Source organism: Rhinolophus hipposideros, assembly GCF_964194185.1.
Source record: "Rhinolophus hipposideros genome assembly, chromosome: 1".
NCBI lineage: Eukaryota > Metazoa > Chordata > Mammalia > Chiroptera > Rhinolophidae > Rhinolophus > Rhinolophus hipposideros.
Window position 1 is genome coordinate 17,472,124 of NC_138047.1, and position 22,095 is coordinate 17,494,218.

General features: G+C 35.9%; 1 protein-coding gene across 1 annotated transcript in view; it reads right to left on the reverse strand.

Moving 5' to 3' along the window:
* The window catches only part of MALRD1 (MAM and LDL receptor class A domain containing 1), a gene marked incomplete at its 5' end in the record, with an annotated part of 573,210 nt that overhangs the window by 443,749 nt on the left and 107,366 nt on the right, over positions 1-22,095 (reverse strand). The window contains 4 exons of the mRNA XM_081051765.1: positions 16,427-16,839; positions 20,334-20,701; positions 21,170-21,275; positions 21,695-21,847. Coding sequence (XP_080907891.1) covers positions 16,427-16,839; positions 20,334-20,701; positions 21,170-21,275; positions 21,695-21,847 — 1,040 coding nt within the window. The remainder of the gene's footprint in view (positions 1-16,426; positions 16,840-20,333; positions 20,702-21,169; positions 21,276-21,694; positions 21,848-22,095) is intronic.

Here is a 22,095-nt window from a genome sequence, read left to right on the forward strand (position 1 = left end):
ATTGTGAATTTAAAAAACTGAATTTGTAGAATTTTATAATTAGGAACAATTCCTAGATCATTTCATTATTCTGATGAGGAATTAGGTCATTAGAAGATTAAGTAACATCTACACAATCACTGAGACCCTTAGTAAAAAATTTAAACTTTAGAATCCAGGTATTCTAACTGCTGAGTTGATGTCATTTCCATTTTATCATGTTTGTATCCCCAGTATTTTTAAAAACAAAAGTTGGAAAATTACATTTGCTTTACACGTACAGCACCAAATATCAAACTTACCACAGTAGCACCACTAATATGTATATGTGTCAAAAACAAGAAAATCCATATTAAAGCCATCTCAAAATAATTTAATGTAACTAATGGGTTAATCTTACAGGACAACCTTTAACAAAGTTGTTACCTCTCCCCAAAAGAACAAATTGATTAAAAGATAAATTATTTGTAAATTTATGACAGAATATTACCTAATTAATTTTAACCCAATGCTTCAAACTGAAGCAAATTGACTTTAGAATGATTTCATTGTTCATTACAATCATGTTTTTCATTACATTACACTATGCTTCATACTAAATGTAAAATCAATTTTTCATCTTAACACTTGCTAGAGATACAAAGGGTCACCAAGTCAAAAATCAGTAGGAAGAATACTTGTTTCAAATTACATTTTTTTAAAGCTTCTTGGCAAGCTTTTTTTACATGAACAGTCTAATTCAAACTCAATGATACTTCTACACTGCAAGAACGGGTTTGCGAGGAAAGATAAGAAGCATCTTACAGATGACAAAGTGTTCAAGATAAGATGCTATTAACTCCAAGTATGGGGGACAAGTTGACTGCCTGAACCATTTTGTCCTACTCATATCTCTGGAACACTGAATAAGCAAGCGGTAAGAGGGTGGGAGCCACAGATCCATTTATGTGGGCCTTGTCACCACCATAGACACTGAAATTCATCTAATGCTAGCATATGTGCTTTTGATTCTAGCTGAGACAGTGAAAATTGTAAGAAATCGGTCTCTGTTTTTTAGGTAATACTAATCTAAGTGCTAATATTCAACTGATAATTTATATAAAACTTATATATCTAACCGAACATATCCATAACAGTTTCAAGTGACTGTTGTGGGGGAACACATCCCATTTCAATCTGTGCAAAAGGGCACATGCTCATGTCACTTGGCTCTGGTTGAAATCCAAGAGAATTTTTGTTTTAAAGGCAATTTAGGGTATCAATTAAGAACTTGAATTCTGGATCTACAACTCAAATCTTAAAAACCTAGTTCCACTATTCAATGTTTTAAAAAAAATTATTTTGACCTAATTTTAGATTTACAGGAAAGATGCAAAAATAAAAAAGAGTCCTCTCATGTCCTTCACTCTACTTCCTCTCATGTTAACATTTTACAAACAATATTCATTTTCTCCAGAAAAGAAGAGAACCCTCCTCTTAGTGTTTTGGGAAAACTATAAAAAGATAGCATACAAATCACAGAGTCTGGCACATAGAAAGTGTTAAATAAATGCTAGCCATGATTATAATATTGTTTTATAAAGACATGGACGCTCCAAGGAAAAACAAAAGGTAAAGTTCCATGATCTGACTCTGGCTTTCCATGACTAATTAGCACTATGGCCAGAACCTAATGAAAATATGTCTCAGACCAGATTACCTGTGAAACGGATTTGGGATAGAGATTTGGGTGCAGAACTTTTACTGGGGAACTCCCTTGGAACCAACAAGTGGAGGGGAGTGAAAGAAGCAGCAGTGAGTGCAGGGAGCAGTTGAGCTTTGATGTCCCAACAAAGGCCTCAGTCAACCACACAGGGAACTGGGATGGTCCTTCAGAATCATTCTAAACTGTGGCAAGAATACTGAGCATTCATACCTTGTACTGAATGTTCTTCAGATACGAGCTGTCTCCAAAGAGGGGCCATCACACCTTGACCACTCAACTCTTTTGAGAGCAATTTCAAGAATCAGCTGAGAGGCATTACTTGCCAACACTCCCAGCTGCCATGGGAGGAGTCCTTCATACCCGAGGGAGACTTGGGGTACACACGACAGTAACGATGACAAGCTGTTCACGAGAAACTGTGGAGTGGGTACAGCGAATTCATGGCCAGTGAATCTAAACTACATAATTTTAAAAGATAATTAAAATCCATATATTGATCCTCAAAGTCTGTTAAAACATTTGTCTTTTGCTATGTTTTGCTTTGGTTTAGGTTATTTAAGAACCTCTAAAGAGTAGTAATTACTAATAGACATTTTGGACAGGATCAAATTCCAAGGATCTTCCGGTGAGGACCAAATGTCTCCATAGACATTTTGGACGGGACTAAATGTCCCTTAGTAATCAAGCTCATTAAAAGTTTTTCCTGCATTTTTTTCAATAATTTTTTATCGTTTTACATTTATATATGTATAGGATACATCTCGAGTCACTTTGAGGGCATGGTGTGAGGTAAGGGCTGAAGTTCACTATTTCCGGCTTGTAAAGCACCATTTTTAAAGATACTTTGATTTCCTAATGAATTACAACTGAGCTTCTTAAAATGTAAAATACAATAAACTCCAATTTTATACCAAATAGTGGTTCCAGGTTGACAGGAAGTTAGAACATTGCATAAATCGTAGTAGCATAACATTATCATTTATAATGTAAATATAACTACAAACCATACTCCCAAGATGCATAGGGTTTACTTAGACAGAAAGACACATGAAACACCTATCTCTGTCTTTAGCGGTTATCTGAGCATGAATAATGCCAAGAGTTACAGAGAAAGCTGTTATTGTCTATGAGAGCAGGAATAGCCAAAAGGCCGAGGAAGAAGCAAGGATAAATCTTAAATTGTAATCAAATCAAAGATCAGAACTTACCAGCGACAACACCAAAGGAGGAACAATAGAATCTTGGAGGTTAAAACTAGTTACATGCTGCATTTGATAAAGAAAAATACAGGCTTGTCCTAAGATAGAGCCTGAGTGCTCTCTAGTTGCTTTTCCACTTCTCAGTGAATTTTGACAGGTTTTGACTGTGTTTTAATTTATATGAAGTTACAGGGACACTGTGGGCAAAAGTCTGCTCTGTACTGATTGAAGCAATAATAGGAACCCTATAGTTAACAGGATAACCATACTAATGATACACATGAATAAAAATCATGATAATCATGTTAACAACAGAAAACATATATTTTCATATATACATATGTGCATGAAATAGTGAACTTAGAGATACAGAAGAATAGAAATAGACTATGCCTGATAAGGACATGCTTATATACAAGGACATTCATTCCAAATTTTCTAGAACAATCCTCATTTTAAATCACCTTAGTAGTCTCTATCAACCTCCCACATTGCCTGGGAATTTCAGTCATTCCAAATGAATGCAAATAAAATTTCCATAGATAGCAGCTCACACAGATATTGGGAGGAAATGTCCTTGTCAGCTACTCAATGTAAATAGAGGATTTAGGTACATCATGGAATTCCCCAATAGATCATAAGTTTAGGGTTAGGAGGGCTGACTTCTATTTTTATCATTATTTTTAGGACTATTCTCCATCCTCATCATCTATTCTTAACCCTCTTGGAGACTGGTTCGGGGATTAATAAACAGCATTAACCTTAATTATTTCAGAATTACATTCCTTTATATTTTTTCTCCCCTCGGCAGAAGGCTTTATATCACAAAATGTAAAGAACATCTTCTATACAAGTACAAAGGGAAACCTAATAATTTTTAAGTTCAATAGAATGTTCAAAATGGTAACAATAAAATATTGTTTCCAATATAAATAATGACATAATAGCGCAAACTACCATGTGTGATTAGGTGAAAAAAAAAATACTTGGAAGATAATATCTTGAATTCCATTTCAAGAAATTAGTTTTCAAAAGTTTATAATCAGATTACACTTTGGCAGTAGTTGACAATGCTGTTTTGAAAATAATTTCATAATAGTCCCTAATGCAGTTTTAAATGGTAACCCTGCTATGAGGACAATTCTGTTAAGACAAAGAACATTGAATTTCTTTTTAGACCCTGAAATTCTTGGAAGCACTAAAATAACAATCACCTATAATCGCCGTTTATTAGGTTGTTACAAAAGCAATTGCGGTTTTTGCAATTAGCTTTACCCTTTTAAAACAGTAGATGCAAAAGTAATTGTGGTTTTAAAACGTTAAAAATAACTGCAAAAACTGCAATTACTCTTGCACCAACCTAATGTTTTAAGAAGGAATATTTTTACTAAAAATTTTAGTATAATTTTTTTGGATGTGAACCAAAATCATCAATCTGACATGTTTAAGAAAAGGCATTGTGTCCCAAATCTATTGTGAGTTAATATGCTCCATAAACAATCCTGGACGAAGGTAGCACTCAGAGCATAAATTGGTATAGATTCCTTTGCGCTCCCTGATAATGATGCACTATTTTCTCCTGAATGAGAAAAAGTTTAAAGGCATAAATCAAGATAAATGAATCATCTGACAAAGACTTACAGAGAAGTCCCATACCCTTTTCTTGGCGAACACTGTGATACATTGATTTTCTACTGAAGATAAAAGCCAAAATCATGTGTCATCAATATCAGCAAGCAAAACTATTTGGTTCAATATGTTATACTGTTAAAAAAAAAAAGAAAGAAAAAAGGAAAAAAAAGAAACAGAGGAAAGGCAAATCTGAAATATTTCACATGATCAAAACAAGATTGGATCAGCAGAGAAAAACACATTAGACAGACATTTCATAGTTTATTCCGAAAGAATGAACAATACATCAGAAGGGAATAAACTTGCTTTTGTTTGTCCATTAGGTACAGAGCTACTGTCTGAAGAAAATTCTTATCCAGTGTACTAGTTGAGAGTATAGTTTTAGCAAAATAATCTTGCACTGATAATCTAATATACTTCTTCATATAGCAGCCTTATACAAGTACAAATACTTCCTTATAAAGAGGTCAGCAGGACAACTGTTAGCATATCCAGTATTTTCATGCAAATTCCAAATGACAGATAAATCCTGAAACTGAGATTTCAACTCTACCCAGAGGCCCTCAACTGGACAGCCTTGCTGTTGCAAATTTGCAAAATTGACATGGCAACTCCCTACACTGAGTCCATGTTTTCTCACTGCATTCTACCAAATCCAGCCAGAAGGCAGGGAAAAGTGATTTGGAAGTATCCATGAGTAGCTTGCATAATATGCAACACAAGGGACAGAAAGAAGCAAACAGAAGCAATGACGTTTTAAAATAGAGCATAGGCTATAAAGGTACACACGTTAATTTAAGCATTCATTAATGCTTAGTAATTTTCTAACTCCTTTTTACCAACCAATTGAATTTTTTTTTTAAAAATTCAATTAGAGTTGACATTCATTATTATTCAACTTCAGCTTCAGGTATACACTACAGTGGTCAGGAATCTACACCATCCTTGAAGTGGTCTCCCTAAGAACACAAGTGCCCATCTGACTCCTTACAAAATCTTTATACGGGATATGGGGTACACATAGGAAACAGAGTCAATGGAATAGTGATAGCCATATATGATGTCAGAGGGGTAGTAGACTCGGGGGGCTGTCACTTAGTAAGGGGTGTAAATGATTATTACAATGTTTTGTACACCTGAAACTAACAAAAAAAAATATATTCAACCCAACAACTCGAATCTTTCTTTCTTTGTCTCTTTCTCTATTTCTTTTTGCTTTCCAACATAGATTATAAAAATATTTGGATACTACCATAGTATGTATTATTTTTTATGATTTCCTATGCTTAATGACTCATAGTAATATGTTATATATCATTAATATACATAAACAGTGTATATAAGACTTGATCCATAATTATATTCCACTCTAATTTTTGGAGGGTCAAAAATATTAGATGACATTTAGTATTACAGAAGTCATAATAAGTATAATAGCATTTAAATAATAGATGTATTAAGAAATTAAACTTGGAGAACCCTGACTGATATTGATATGGGGGCCAATGTTAGAAATGGAAATGACAGAAAGGATCAATCAATTTGAGGATAATTTTTTTTTCAGAATTCTAGCAGTACTAGGGGCTAAAATAAATAAATAAGGGGGGGGGGAGTAGTGCAGAATTGAGTTATCTCCTAAACATATATTCAGAAATAACTCCAAATGCCTTGCTTGACTAAAAAGGAACCACTAACTATTGAGAAGACTTCAGAGGATCCCAGCTGAGAAAGTGTTCAAAACCAGAGAGCATCAGGCAGCAGGGGTAACAGTAAAAAAATGGCATCAGAGTTCCACAGTCTGGAAGATTCCGATTTCAGCTCTGAGGGCCATGCAAGATTCAGGGTTTTCCTCACCATTGTTCTCCAAGCATCATGGGACATTACAATGCTCCTTATGGAGTAATGAACACCATGTATCTAAGAGAGTTTAATATACTAATATAGTATTTTCTCATAATTCTAAAATATATCAGAAAGTTTGAAGAGTCAAAAAAATAATAAAATGAAAAAAAAGAGAGAGAGAAATTAAACTTGTTTTCTAGTCCACATACTCCACCTAACCTTTATTTTTCCCGTTCTCTAGCCACACGTTCTTCAGCCTGGAAGCCAATCTCATCACTCTGCATCAGGATTGGATGGCGAGTTGATATAATAAACTGTGGTTATATTTGAATTCAGCTGAAGGAAATGGCATATGAGAAACTTAAGATTGTGAAAAAAGATTTAGTAGGCTCTTCAGTAAGCAGCAAATCTTCGAGTGTTGCTACACAAGCTTCAAGCTAGTCATCCAAAGCCTTTCGATGCAAATTCTAGCAACTATACACACCTTGCAAAAAAGTTATACAAGACTGCATATGTAATTTATACTTTTAGCATTTCTGTACATAATTTCATGGCTAGTGAGATCAACTTAACATTATTAAACATGGTCCGGTTTTATTTACAACACTACTTCAGAAATACTTTTCTTAGGTGTACTGAAATATGATGCACTATTTAAAATTTAAAAGTGTATCCCACAAATAAAAAATAAATTATGCTTATGAATAAGATTTTTAAAAATATTTCACCACAAAAATCCACCTGGGAAAAATCTTTTTCTTTATTACATAAGGATGTTACCAGAGCACAAGAGAATTCTTTCAGATCGAGTCACAAAGTTCTGTGGTGTTAAGAGGTCTAGCTGAAGAATCTTTTCTTTGAAAGCACATGTCACTTCCCAGACCTAACTCACACATAAATATACTCTTTAGAACAAGAGGTCATGTAGTAAAAAGTGAACTGAAGATTTTAAGTCCTGGTTCCTGTGGTGCCCAAGAATTAATCTCTTGCATTAAACTAGATTTCTGTAACACCTGTGACTGCTGCCCTTACTGAAACCACGTCAAGAAAAGCAAAAGGGATACAGATTTCAATTCTGTATAAGAAAACATTCTCTATCAGTACGTGCAGAGGTAGGATAGAAAACCCCTTGAAGTAATCAATTCTTGACACTGGAGGCTCAAGAGTTCATCTTTGTTCAAATACTTGGTGAGAAAGTCCTTAAGCCAATTTTAATGGTAAATAATCCAAATTGTATTTGGATTTTATCATTCTGATATAACATTTGTGGTGTACCATCAATAAAAGGAGCTGACAAAAAAAAAAAAAAACACAGAAAATAAGTACTTGTGTGAAAGTTATTTTTCATTATGAACCTTGACTGTCATTTAAGTGTAAGTAAAAATGTGAAATATAGGTGAGACCAGATAAGATAAAGAATCTCATTGTGTTTCTTTGTTAGAAATCGTCCTTTCAGAAGATCAGTACTATGCTCAGTATTATGAGTTGAAACCTCATTAGGAGTTATGAATTGAAATTTTCTTCAAAATAGTTGTAAAGTGACTCTTCTCTTATTTTCATTCAGTAGCCTCTACAATGTAACAAGGCTCAAATATGTTTCCTCACTGAAATGTCAATGTGACACTCAAATAGGTAGGTCAATAACAAGTTGTTTTGTTGTATTGATTTCTCATGAAAATTTTATGTTGGTGGTACAGACTAAGGAGAAAAGAGGTTTTCTCTTATCCAAAAAAGCATGCTGGGAAAATGAATTAGCAGTGAGTTCTAAGAAATTCTAGGAAACGTCATCAAAATGGTAGCGTGAGGTGAGCCTCTGTAAAGCTTCCCTGGAATTTACAACTAATCGAACAACAATAATTCCACAAAGGACTCCCTGCACAGCAGACAGACAAGACGAAGAGGCCCACTACTGAATTCACCTAAAGGTGGGCGAATCGCTCGAGAGGGGGGAGAGGGAAGGGAGAAGTGCGGTAATGGAGCCGCGAGGGCGCCTGAGGCAGACATCGCTCAGTGCTTCGAGCTCGCTGCATCCCAGAACTACCGCAGCTGCGGGAGAGGGAAGAACTCGGACTGCTAGGGCTCTGCTTATGGCCCACAGGGCTGAGGGGGCAGCATATAACACAGCTGAACCCATCGATCGGAAAAAAGACTGAGGGAAGAAGACTGAAAACGATGATTTAAGCCCTCACTGCCGAACAGAGTTCAGAAGCCTTCAGCACTGAGACTAGCCACACCCTCCATACCCTCCCAGAGCTTGCCCTGCCCCCACCTGCCCGGTGCTAGAAGCAGAACATTAGCAATGTCAGAACAAAAAAATAGAATATTTGATGTTCTGAGAACTGTGGACCTCAGACACAGATTTGCAGCCCAACTAGTTCTGGCAAAGGGGAGGGAGCTGTGGAAACAGGACTGGCTGTAATGGTGGTCGCCGCCATTGCTCTGGGGCACCTCTAACAACTCACCCCGCTCCTGGCCCCACCTATCGGGGTGGATCCCTGCAGGAGTAAACAGAACTGCTGAAACATATGGGCTCTGAATCTGGTGCAGGAAAAGCTTTGGAAATTCAAAAGCTCTCCGCATACCCCCACAGACATTGCATCCTGTGACCCAGGTGAGCTATTAACAGAGGAGAAGCCCGGCTCCCAGGAAATCCTCCCATTGTGTGAGAAGCTGCAATAGTGCAGAGAAAACATACCTCTACCATGTGAGAGAGAAAAAAAAGGCTGCAGTCATAGAGAAAAATAAAACATTCTACCAACAAGTATTGGAAAACAAAAGAAAGACCTCTTCCTATCAAAATGTTGCAGAAGCCACTCCTATAGATGTCTAAGAAGAGAAATAATAAATCAGTAATTGCAATGAATAACCAAGGCAACAAGACAGCACAGAAAGAAAGTGAAAAGTCTCCAGAAAAGGAGCATAAAGATATGGTAATATGTGACTTAAATGACAGAGAATACAAGATTGCATTTCTGAAAAAACTCACTGAGATGCAAGAAAACGCAGAAAGGCAGTTTAATGAACTCAGAAACGCAATCAAAGAACAACATGAGCATTTCACGAAAGAGATCGAAATTTTAAAAAAGAACCAAATAGAATTTCTGGAGATTAAGAACTCAATAGAAGAAATTAAGAATGAAATAACTAGCTTAAGTAGTAGAGTTGTCCAGATGAAGGAAAGAATCAGTGACATCGAAGATAGAAACCTAGAAATGACATAGATGGAAGAAGAAAAAGAATTGAGACTTAAAAGAAATGAAAGAACTCTACAAGAACTTTCTGACTCCATCAGAAAGACCAATATAAGAATAATGGGTATACCAGAAGGAGAAGAAAGAGAGAAGTGAACAGAGAATATATTCAAACAAATTGTTGATGAGAACTTCCCAAACTTGTGGATGGAACTGGATCCTCGAATCCAAGAGCAAATAGAACACCTAATTACCTCAATCCCAACAGGCCTTCTCCAAGACAAATGGTATTGAAGGTGTCTAAAATTAACGACAAAGAAAGACTCCTCAAGGGAGCCAGGGAAAAGAAGACGGTAACCTACAAAGGAAAGCCCATTAGATTATCATCAGATTTTTCAGCAGAAACTCTACAAAGCAGGAGGGAGTGGAAACAAATATTCAAACTATTGAAAGAGAGAAATTATGAGCCAAGAATAATATATCCAGCAAAGATATCCTTTAGATATGAAGGAGGAATAAAGACCTTTGCAGACATACAGAAGCTGAGGGAATTTTCTAATACACGACCTTCACTACAAGAAACACTAAAGGAGGCTATTCGACCACCATCAACAGGGACAATTTGTGGCAACTGAAACATAAAAAGGGGGAGAGTAAAGGCCTGAACCAGAATATGGGAATGGAGAAAGTAAGCGTGCTGAAGAAAATGGAATACTCTAAATATCAAACTTTGTTTTACATAAACTTAAGGGTAACCACTCAAAAAAATCCACAACTGAAATATATACTGTAATAAAAGAAGAAATAGAGGGAAACATCATAGAATACCACCACACAGAAATAACAGACAACAACAAAAAGGCAAAGAAACAATGGAGGCACAGCCTACCAGAAAACTAAAGATAGAATGACAGGAAATCCTCACATATCAATAATCACCCTATGTAAATGGACTGAACTGACTAATAAAAAGGCACAGAGTAGCAGATTGGATCAAAAAACCAAACCCAACCATATGCTGTCTCCAAGACACATCTCAGCTACAAGACAAGCATAGACTCAAATTGAAAGGGTGGAAATTGACACTCCAAGAAAATGGTAACCAGAGAAAATAGGTGTAGCCATAATGATATCACAAGAAACAGACTTCAGGGTGAAAAAGATAACAAGAGACAAAGATAGACATTTCACAATGGTAAAGGGGACTATACAATAAGAAGACATAACAGTCCACCAATCAGAACTAAAGGGAGAAACTGACCAAAACACAATTATACTAGGGGATTTAAATCATTGACAACTATGGATAGATCATCCAAACAGAAAATAAATAACGAAATAGCAGCCCTAAATGACACATTAGATGAAATGGACATAATTGACATATATACAGCATTTCTTCCTAAAACATCAGACTATACATTCTTTTCTAGTGTACATAGAACATTATCAAGGATAGACCATATATTGGGACATAAAATCAGCCTCAGCAAATTTAAGAAGATTGAAATCATATCAAATATTCTCTGATCACAAGGCTTTGAAATTGGATATCAACTGCAAAACGAAAACAGGAAAAAACACAAATATATTGAGATTATACAACATACTTTTAAAGAACAAATGGGTCAAAGAAGAAATTAGAGTAGAGATCAAAAGATACATAGAAACAAATGACAATGAAAATACATCCTACCAAAATTTTGGGGATGCAGCGAAATCAGTTTTAAGAGGGAAATTTATATCATTACAGGCCTATCTCAAGAAACAAGACAAATCCCAAATAAATAACTTCATGCTGCACCTTATTGAACTAGAAAAAGAAGAACAAGTGAAACCCAAGGTCAGCAGAAGAAAGAAAATAACAAAAATCAGAGCAGAACGAAATGAAATAGAGAACAAAAAGACAACAGAAAAAATTAATTAGTCACAGAGCTGGTTCTTTGAAAAGATTAAGAAATTTGTCAAACCCATGGCTAAACTCACTAAGATAAAAAAAGAAAAGACACTAATTAACAAAATCAGAAATAAAAAAGGGAAAGTTATCACAGACACCACAGAAATACAAAGGATCCTCCAAGAATACTATGAAGGACTATATGCCACCAAATTCAATAACCTAGAAGAAATGGACAAGTTCTTAGAAACATATAGCCTTCCAAGGCTGAACCATGAACAATTGGAAAATCTAAACAGACCGATCACCAGTAACGAAATTGAATCAGTCATCCAAAACCTACCCAAAAGCAAAAGTCCGGGACCAGATGGCTTCACTAGTGAATTCTACCAAACCTTCAAAGAGGATCTAATACCAATCCTGCACAAATTCTTCCAAAAAATTGAAGAAGAGACAGTACTCCCTAACTCATTCTATGAGGCCAAAATTACCCTGATATCAAAACCTGGTAAGGACAATACAAAAAAAGAAAACAACAGACCAATATCTCTGATGAATACAGATACAAAAATCCTAACAAAATTCTATCAAATCAAATACAACAATGCATTAAAAAGATTATTCATCACGACAGACTGGGTTTCATCCCTGAGGCATAAGGATGGTTCAACATACGCAAATCCATCAATGTGATGACACATCACATAAACAAAATAAAAGACAAAAATCATATGATTATATCAATTGATGCAGAAAAAAGCATTTTACAAGATACAACATCCATTTATGATTAAAACACTTAATAAAATAGGTATAGAAGGAAAATACCTTAACATAATGAATGCCATCTATGACAAGCCTTCAGCTAATCTCATAATGGTGAAAAACTGAAGCCCTTTGCTCTACATTCAGGAACACGACAGGGCTGTCCCCTATCACCTCTGCTTTTCAACATAGTGTTGAAAAGTGTTGAAATTAATTTTTTTCTACTACTTTTTTTCTAATTTTTCTACTACTTTTCAACATAGTAGTCCTTGCAAGAGCAATCAGGCAAGAGAAAGAAATAAAAGGCATCCAAATTGGGAATGAAGAAGTTAAATTATCACTCTTTGCAGATGACATGATGCTATATATATAAAACTCTAAAGACTCCACCAAAAAGCTATTAGAAACAATCAACGAATACAGTAAAGTTGCTGGCAACAAAATCAATGTACAAAAGTCCATTGCATTCCTGTATACTGACAATGAAATCTCAGAAAAAGAAATACAAAACACAACTCGTTTTGCAATTGCAGCAAAAAGAATAAAATACCTAGGAATAAACTTAACCAAGGATGTGAGGGACCTACATGCTGAAAACTGTAAGACATTTTTGAAAGAAATTGAAGAAGACATAAAGAAATGGAAAGACATTTCATGCTCATGGATTGGAAGAATCAACATAGTTAAAATGGCCATATTACCCAAAGCAATATACAGATTTAATGCAATCCCCATCAAAATTCCATTGGCATTTTTTAAAGAAATAGAACAGAAAATCATCAGATTTGTTTGGAACCACAAAAAAACCCTAATAGCCAAAGCAATCTTAAGAAAAAAGAACAATGCTGGAGGTATTGAACTCCCTGACTTTAGCTTGTACTACAGGGCTACAATAATCAAAACAGCATGGTATTGGCAGAAAAACAGACACATAGACCAATGGAATAGAATTGAGAACCCAGAAATAAAACCACATAAATATGCACAGATAATTTTTGACAAAGAAGCTAAAAATATACAATGGAGGAAAGACTGCCTCTTCAACAAATGGTGCTGGGAGAATTGGATAGCCACGTGCAAAAGAATGAAACTGGACTGCTATCTGTCACCATGTACCAAAATTAATTCAAAATGGATCAAATACTTAAGCATAAGACCTGACACAATAAACTGCATAGAAGAAAACATAGGTACTAAACTAATGGGTCTTGGGTTCAAAGAGCATTTTATGAATTTGACTTCAAAGGCAATAGAAGTAAAAGCTAAAATAAACGAATGGAACTATATGAAACTTAAAAGCTTCTTCGTAGCAAAAGAAACCATCGACAAAATAAAGAGGCAACCAACTGAATGGGAGAAGATTTTTGCAAACAGTGCCTTAGATAAGGTGCTAATATCCAAAATATACAAGGAACTCATGAAACTCAACAACAAAAAACCAAACAACCCAATTGAAAAATGGGCAGAGGACCTGAAGAGACATTTCTCCAAACAGGACATACAAATGGCCAAGAGACATATGAAAAAATGCTCAACATCGCTAATAATCAGAGAAATGCAAATAAAAACCACAATGAGATATCACCTCACCCCAGTCAGAATGGCTATCGTCAACAAGACAAATAGTAACAAGTGTTGGAGAGGCTGTGGAGAGAAAGGAACCCTCATCCACTGTTGGTCGGAATGCAGACTGGTGCAGCCGTTGTGGAAGGCAGTGAGGAGGTTCCTCAAAAAATTACAAATAGAATTACCATATAACCCAGCAATCCCTCTCCTGGGTATCTACCCAAAAAATCTGAAAACATTTATACATAAAGACAAATGTGCTCCAATGTTCATTGCAGCTTTTTTTATGGTGGCCAAGACATGGAAACAACCAAAATGTCCTTTGAGAGATGAATGGATAAAGAAGTTGTGGTACATATACACAATGGAATACTATTCGGCAGTAAGAAAAGATGATATAGGAACATTTGTGACAACATGGATGGATCTTGAGAGTATAATGCTAAGCGAAATAAGTCAGACAGAAAAAGCAGAGAACCGTATGATTTCACCGATATGTGGTATAGAAACCAAAAACAACAAATGAACAAGACAAATAATGAGAAACAAAAACTCATAGATACAGACAATAGTGGTTACCAGAGGGTAAGGGAGGTGGAGGGTGGGAGATGAGGGTAAGGGGGATCAAATATATGGTGATGGAAGGAGAACTGACTCTGGGTGGTGAACACACAATGGGATTTGTAGATAATGTAATACAGAATTGTACACCTTAAATCTATGTAATTTTACTAACAATTGTCACCCCAATAAATTTAAAAAAATTTAAAAAAAAAGAAAATCATAAAAAAAAGAAATTCTAAATAACTTTTTAAAAAATGAAGCAAGTCAGAATTGATTCTGGGTGCTGAACACATAATGTGATATACAGATGATATATTACAGAATCGTACACCTGAAACCTATGTAACTTCACTAACCATTGTCACCCAATAAACTTTAATTTAAAACAAAGAACAAAAGAAGAAAAACTGTTTGTCTTAACAAACATTGTATAATCAATTTACTCTAATTTACGTACATATATAACTTTGATAAAAATAAAAACTTAATAAAACAAAATGTAACAGGTTACAAAAAAAGTAAACTAAAAAAATGAAAAATGAAGCAAGTCTTATTAAACACATTAGTGAAAAGCATCTTAGATAGAGCAATGAGAATTCCTCAAAAGGAAGAGACAAACACACTGTCTAGGTTTTAGAACTGAAGATGGCCAATCCAAGAGCAGTACAGATAACACGTACAGTAATCTGTACTGGATCCAAAGTTTTAATAATACAGTTAGCTACATTCATCTGGTGGTAGTGTTCTGGAATAAATGGAACACAGCTTGTCATATCTGTATGTACCCCACAATATTAATATGTAGGATCTCAGGTATATAGGCCCCATCTCACCCTCAGATCCACACTTACAAAATACATCAGTTGAACTGTGAATTATCCAAGGAAATATCTTTTGGGAAAGGAAATATTATTATGTTGGCAGGCCCTATCATATCCCTACACAAACCATTTCTTTGCAGTATTCTATATGATTTCATTAAGACCAAAGTACCTTTTAAAAAAGTAATGTAAGTATTCTATACAAATTAGTTTATAATTAGTATAAATCACCAGAGCTACAACCACCAAAAACACTCCAAGAGGTATTGTGATCTCCATAGGTTACAATATCTAAATGCCATTATACTCTTTCATAAGCCTGTTATGCCATACTTTTTTCTGCATCATGAAAATACGGACATGCCCTTTAAAATACAGAGGGTGCCAAAAAATGTATACAAATTTTAAGAAAACAAAAGCTATTAAAATTGTAATACTCAATATACACTGATAACAGATGAGTACAAGTCATGTGTATACATTTTTTGGCAACCTTGGTATATTTAGAAAAAGTGTGGAGAAAAAATTAGGTTAAATTTCACAGGATTGATATATTTTGAAAATTAGCCATACTGGTTTTTAGGTTTTTTTTTCCTCTTTATATCTATAAAATTGACAAAAGGAATCTAACTTTCCCACTTCCAGGAATTGTTGAATCAAATAGAGATTTAAAAGTCATTTACAAAACTGCAAAAGCCATATAAGCATTTGAACTTGCTATCGAAATTTTGACTCTTAGAAGAAGACGGGTGAGATGTAGAGCAAACATATTCCACCAGGAATTAGGAAATTTAGACTCAATCTCTAGCTCTGCCCTAGAGTAGCTGTGTGAATTTCCAAAAAAGCATGCACTCTTCCTGGATTTCCATTGCTTAACTATACAATTCAAATTAAAATTCAAATGAAATATTCAAAATAACATAATTAAGAGCCTGAGCTTTTTGCACAACACCAGAGACGGTGCCAAACTCTTTTTCTCTCCAGAACTTTTTCAGTAGAACAAGTAGTTAAAATCAAATGGCCCTACAGCTGTTCCGAATGCCATGTGTCCATCTTTAAAGATTTTAATCACACATTATTTTAGGTAGTCAAGGAAAAAAGCAGCTTAATGAGCTTCGGTACACCCTTAATTAAATGATAAATGTGTGTCACAGTAACTTTGATCAAATTCTCCTTGCCTTTAATTCAAGAACATAGTGATCTTTCATATTCCTTAGACATTATGATGCATTTCAAGTACACATTAAGAAACCCATTATCCATACCTGAAAAGGCTGCCTGCTGGAAATGTCCAGGTGTTTCCTTATCCATCTGTTGCCTTGATTCCCAAATACCTGCCACAGCAGCTGCCCTCTTGTGTTACTCCAGATTCGCTGGTAGATGGCCAGCCTATATATGTGCTTTCCAAACATGTGGTAATAGAAGCGGAAGGTGCAGCCCTCGGTGTCAGTGGCATTAAGGATTGGGCTGAGCAACACTGCCGTGTTTTGGAAAACCTGTGGCTCCGAAGATTCTATATAGAGATAGTGTCCCTTAGCTGTGCCCAAAGTATTATCCTTCATTGGCCCTGTATTAAGTGTTGATGTTGGACCCTGGTTCCTGGTCCAGTCAAAATCATCTTCTGTATCCTGTTCCCAGTTACAGATTCCATTTTCAAAGTTGCATTGTAGTTCTGGTGCTGAAATTGGCATTAAATAATACAGAAATATAATTAAGGAGAAAAAGAACTATGATTAAGAATATTAGTTGATATTTTGCTGCTGACAAGAAAAACAATTTTAATTTAAAAAAATGCAATGCTGAAGTTTTAAAGAGTGAATACATTCTAGATAATACACCAAGTAATAGTATTTTATGGACTGAGGGTGGAATTACTTTGGATATTATTTTCCAAATGCCTTTTATGCCCATCCCTTCTTCATTTCTATTAGCGTAAGTGTAGGCAAAGGATCACAACCCCACTGCAACAAACTTCCGGCTCAGTGGATGTCAACCTTCACTGAATTTTCCAAAGACCAGTGAGCATTAAAAAACAAAACACATGAAACAAAACGCACCAAAGCCCAGAATCCCATCTCCAGAAATGTTGATTTAATTGGTCCAAATGATATAGCCAATCATCAGGATATTTTATCAGTTTTCTTTGTGATTCTAACACGCACAGCTGATAACAGTCATATTTTAATAGGTCTCAATCTTTCAGAAGCATCTGGGCTGCATGGTAAAATTGCATACTCTGAGGTAAAGCCTGCAGAAGCACTAGTTTGTTAGATGCAGGGTGAAGCCCAGGAATCCATATTTTTAACAAGCACCCAAGATGATTCTGATGCAGGGGTTTTGCAGACCTTACTTAGATTCCTCTTTCTGGCTCCATCCTGCCCCTGTTGCAAGTGCCCCTTCCACACCAGTGCCAGAATAACCATCCTTCAATGACAGTTTATCATGTTCCTTCTCTATTCAAAATCCTTAAATACATACTCATTTAATCTAAACTCCTCCACCTTTCAAACTTCACCTTTCCCAAATTCAATGAAATTCCTGTTCATCCCTAACTATCCTAGCCTGGAGCACATGCAATCTTCCCAACGGGCCCTAAACACTACGCCCCTTTCTCATCTCTCTGTGTGCCAAATGTTATGTTGTCTGTTTTGCTGATTCTTAGCTATGTTTCCTCAGTGATAGTCTTTTCTTCTTGGTGGATTGTGGGTCCTTCAAACTGGAGCTTTTAAACTTCTAACTCCCTCAGTCACTAGAAGAATTCAAACCACTTAATAAGGAATTGACAAGTCTTTTATCAATTGAATACTCTACCTAAATTTCTAGGATAACATAGGAATGTATTCATTTTTCAAGATGTGAGGATTTTGTCAACACCAAATATTCATTTAGCATAAACGGGAGAGAATGTGCATTTGACATTCTTTGGGCAGAAGCTATGGGACAGAATTACTGAGTAGTTCCACATTTTGGCTTCATTTATCTAAGTTAATATTTTTGAAAAATAAATGACAGCTGTCCTTTAACTATTCATCTTAGTATAACTGTATTTGGTGCCAAAGTTAAACAAATAATCAAACAATAAATAAAAGCGTATGTGAATAAATGTATCCAGGCAAGAACCAATCATCTGTTGCTGAAAACCAGACTACAGTGAAGGGAACCAAGTGAGTTAATGTCAAATGGGAGGTGAGCTTTCATTTTATATTTCCTCACTTGTGACTAATCAAGCCCAGCTGTGATATGAACTGGGGACATACAACGTACTGTCCAGTGTCAGTCTTCGGCTGTACGGCATGAGGAGAATGTCAGGTTGCTGAGTTTTTGACATAAAACTGACACTAAACCCAACGGATTTGTACTTCACCTGTCTTCATACTGACTACATGCTCAATCTTCATTTCAAAAAGGAACATGGGTAGCTCCACCCTTAAAAAAGAAGACCATGACCCTAAACATACTTCAAGAAATACAGTGAGGATTTGGGGATATCTAATGTATTCTATGTGATAAAGTAATATGTCTAAATGGAAAACTGTGAGAGAAACTGACTGACAGTCTCATGTCACTATTATTTCTGTTCATTAATATTTAGTCACAAGAAGTATACTGATATTATATTTGTACTGCCATAATCCCATTTTACTAAGTTAAAACTGAAAGGTTTGAAGGATAATTTGTTTATTTTCAGCAACAGATCAACATTTTTTAAAGAAATGGATTTGGAGAGCTTGAAAAGGAGAAAAAGGCTTTCTAAATTTGCCAAAAAATATATTAGGTGTATGACAAGGAAAACTTCTTGTATTAGCCAGGGTCAAAATCATCAATTTTGTTTACATCACTCAAATATTAGTTGTGCAATGAAATGTCTGACTATTCCAAAGATCACATGTATGCAAAACTCTCTACAACAATTTATATGGAAATTTCTTAGTGTAATTTTTCCTATGATGAACCCAGCATTTTATGGCTCTAGTTTGGTTATAATTGGACTCCCAATTTAACAGACATATAGCTTGAATTTTAAGTATTGTTGCTATTTCTGGGGAAGAAAAGATGCAATTTTTTTTCTGACACATGTTTGTAATTAACAAATAAAACCACAACGATTAGCTTCTGATTCATTTTCAGGAGCAAGTGAACTTATCTGGAGCTCAGTTTATTAAATTGCAAGACCTACACAACCATCAGATATACCAGCTTTTTGATAATTTACACCAGAAACTCAGGCACATCTTAGACACCTCACGCTCTGCTCTCTGTAGCCAAAACATCATCAAATCTCCCTCGTAAATGTTTCCCCAGACTGTAGTCTCTCGGTTCCATCACCATCACTGTGATACAGGCTGCCCACGCCTCCCCTGCTGACTACTGCAATGGCCTCCTCACAGGTCTCCTGAATCCACTCTCCTCTAATTCACTCATTACACCATATCCATAGTGACATTTTCAAATATGCCAATTTTATTAGGCTACCTTCCTTCATAAGAATCTCACATGAAGAAAAACTTCCTTAATGTGGATTACAAAGATCTGCGAATCCGGCCTCCCCTTACATCTCTGTCCTTATATTGTGCCCTATTTCCCCTCCAACTCCTGACACCAGCCACATGTTGGCTACCGTCCATCAGCCATGCGGGCACACGTCAAGTTTTTTGCATATAGGCTTTGACTTACCATTTCTCAGATCTCAGCTAAGTCATCACCTCTACAAAGTCCAATGCCATTATTATGTAAAGTCACAGCACCCCTATTTGTAAATCCTGTCAAAGCTGCCATTTTATATTTATCTACTACATATTTGAAGAATACCTCTCTTCAATTAGGCTTTAAGCTCCAGGAGGGCAGAGCCTCATGTAGTTGTACTCAACACATATCCTGGTATTTAGTTCATAATCTACATAATAAAACAGATCGCTTGACTAATTAATTACATCACATGTTAACATTCATCAACTTTGGAACAATGCTTAGTGTCTTTGGCTTGACTGGCTAGAAAACAGTAAACCTATCCAGATCACCACTATCAAAATGAGTGAGAGACAAAAAAAAAGAAAAAAAGAAAAAGAAAGAAAGAAAGGAGGGAGGAAGGAAGAGAGAAAGAAAAGAGAGAGAGAGAGAGAGAGAGAGAGAGAGAGAGAGAGAGAGAGAGAGAGAAAGAAAGTAAATACCTACCACAGTCAACCTCATCAGTGTGGTCACCACAGTCATCTACCAGGTCACATAACCGGAGCTTCTCCACGCAAGCCTTGGTGTGTTGACACCAGAAATGATGTGGTCCTTTGCAGCTCTCCACAGGGAGGGGAAGGGTACAGTTTTCAAAGCTGATGTCATCAATAGCGGAGACTCCATCATATATGCCAAGACTGACTTTTTCTAGTGATAGATGGAAGGGCTGAGTAAGGCGTCCAAGCTGGATGGTTGCCTGTGACCACTGGTTGCCCTGGTTATACAATACTCTCCAGAGTAGTGTGGTGTCATTGGAGTTTTCTTCATGGAGCTGTAGCACAGCGGCACCCACTGAGAGGCCATAGTTATAAAACCTGAAAATGCGCAAACAAAAGAAATGGAGATGATTTACGAGGTAGACTATATATTTAACTTTTTAGACTCTTCCACTCAGCCAACAATCAATAATTAGTTATCATGATGGACGCCTTCATTTATTGCAGTCATTGTGGCTGCACAATTGCAAGAGCTTATCTCCTGAGGTGCATACTATGGCCCTCAAAACTTGAGGCACCTTTCTCAAGGAGTGCAGTCCAGAAGAGAAGAAGCAGTGTTAATTAAATTACAATCCGTTGTTGGAGGGAAACAGTCCCTTTCATCTCAAGAAAGAACACAACACATATGGATAATATGCTCTTAAGTAAAATGCTTGTTGTGTGAATCTAATGCAATAGCTATTTTTAAAGCAAAATCAGGGCAAAATCATAATGTCTAATAAATGCAGGACTATGCCTAAAACCACTGAGCTGCTCCAGTAATTGACCATTGTTTTTAATATTCACCAGAAAGAAAGGGTACATCCGGGTCCTGTCTGGCTGAAAGTTGGGCTCTGGAGTTTAGCAACTTGTGACAAGCTGCTGCTTTTCTTCAGAATGAACATAAAATGCCCTGTGGGGATACAAAAGTAAATCATAAGTTAACCTATTGAATTCTAAAGTGAAACAACTGTCTCTTAAGTCTACACTGGGTAAGTTCCATGTCCAACTAAAATTAAGACTAGCACAATTAAAAATCAATAAAAATGATCGTTAGTCAAATTTGCTCTTATAAATATTAAAGTATGATCTACACCTAGGTGTAAAGGATGTCAAAAATAATTGATAATTTCAGCCAAAAATATATCTATATCACATCCCACTATCCATAAAGGAATAATTCCACGCGGACAACGTAAGTATCATTGACAATATTCAACTGTCCTACTATTTGTTGTGGTAACATAGAACACTCTCCGCTTCTCTTTCTCTTCTCAGAACTGAGGAAAGGTAAACTGAAGTAATTACAAAGAGCTTCTGCATGTTTCTTACCTTGAGCTGTGTTGTGAGTATGATCACGGGACGGGGCCTGTTGCCCAAAATCGGCAGAAAGGGTACTTCTCGAGCTCCGTATCCAGTCAAAGTGGTCACCACTAATTGCTTCAAACCATCCACAGCTATTTGTTTCAAAGTCACATTTGGAAACTGAAGAACAAAAACATAGCTCTTAGGTTGGCTCTCCAAAGTGCACACTTTAAAAAGCTGAATGGCAAGCACCTCGTTAGGCTTCTCTAAGTACATGAAAGGACATACTTGAGGGAAAGAAATGATCCATTCAGATGTTTAAGAAACCTAAGATTGTGTTTATCATACTAAAAATTGATAGAGCAAAATTATCAATTCAAAAAATTCATTTTTTCCCTAATGTTCTTTCTAAGAGACAGCGTCATTCA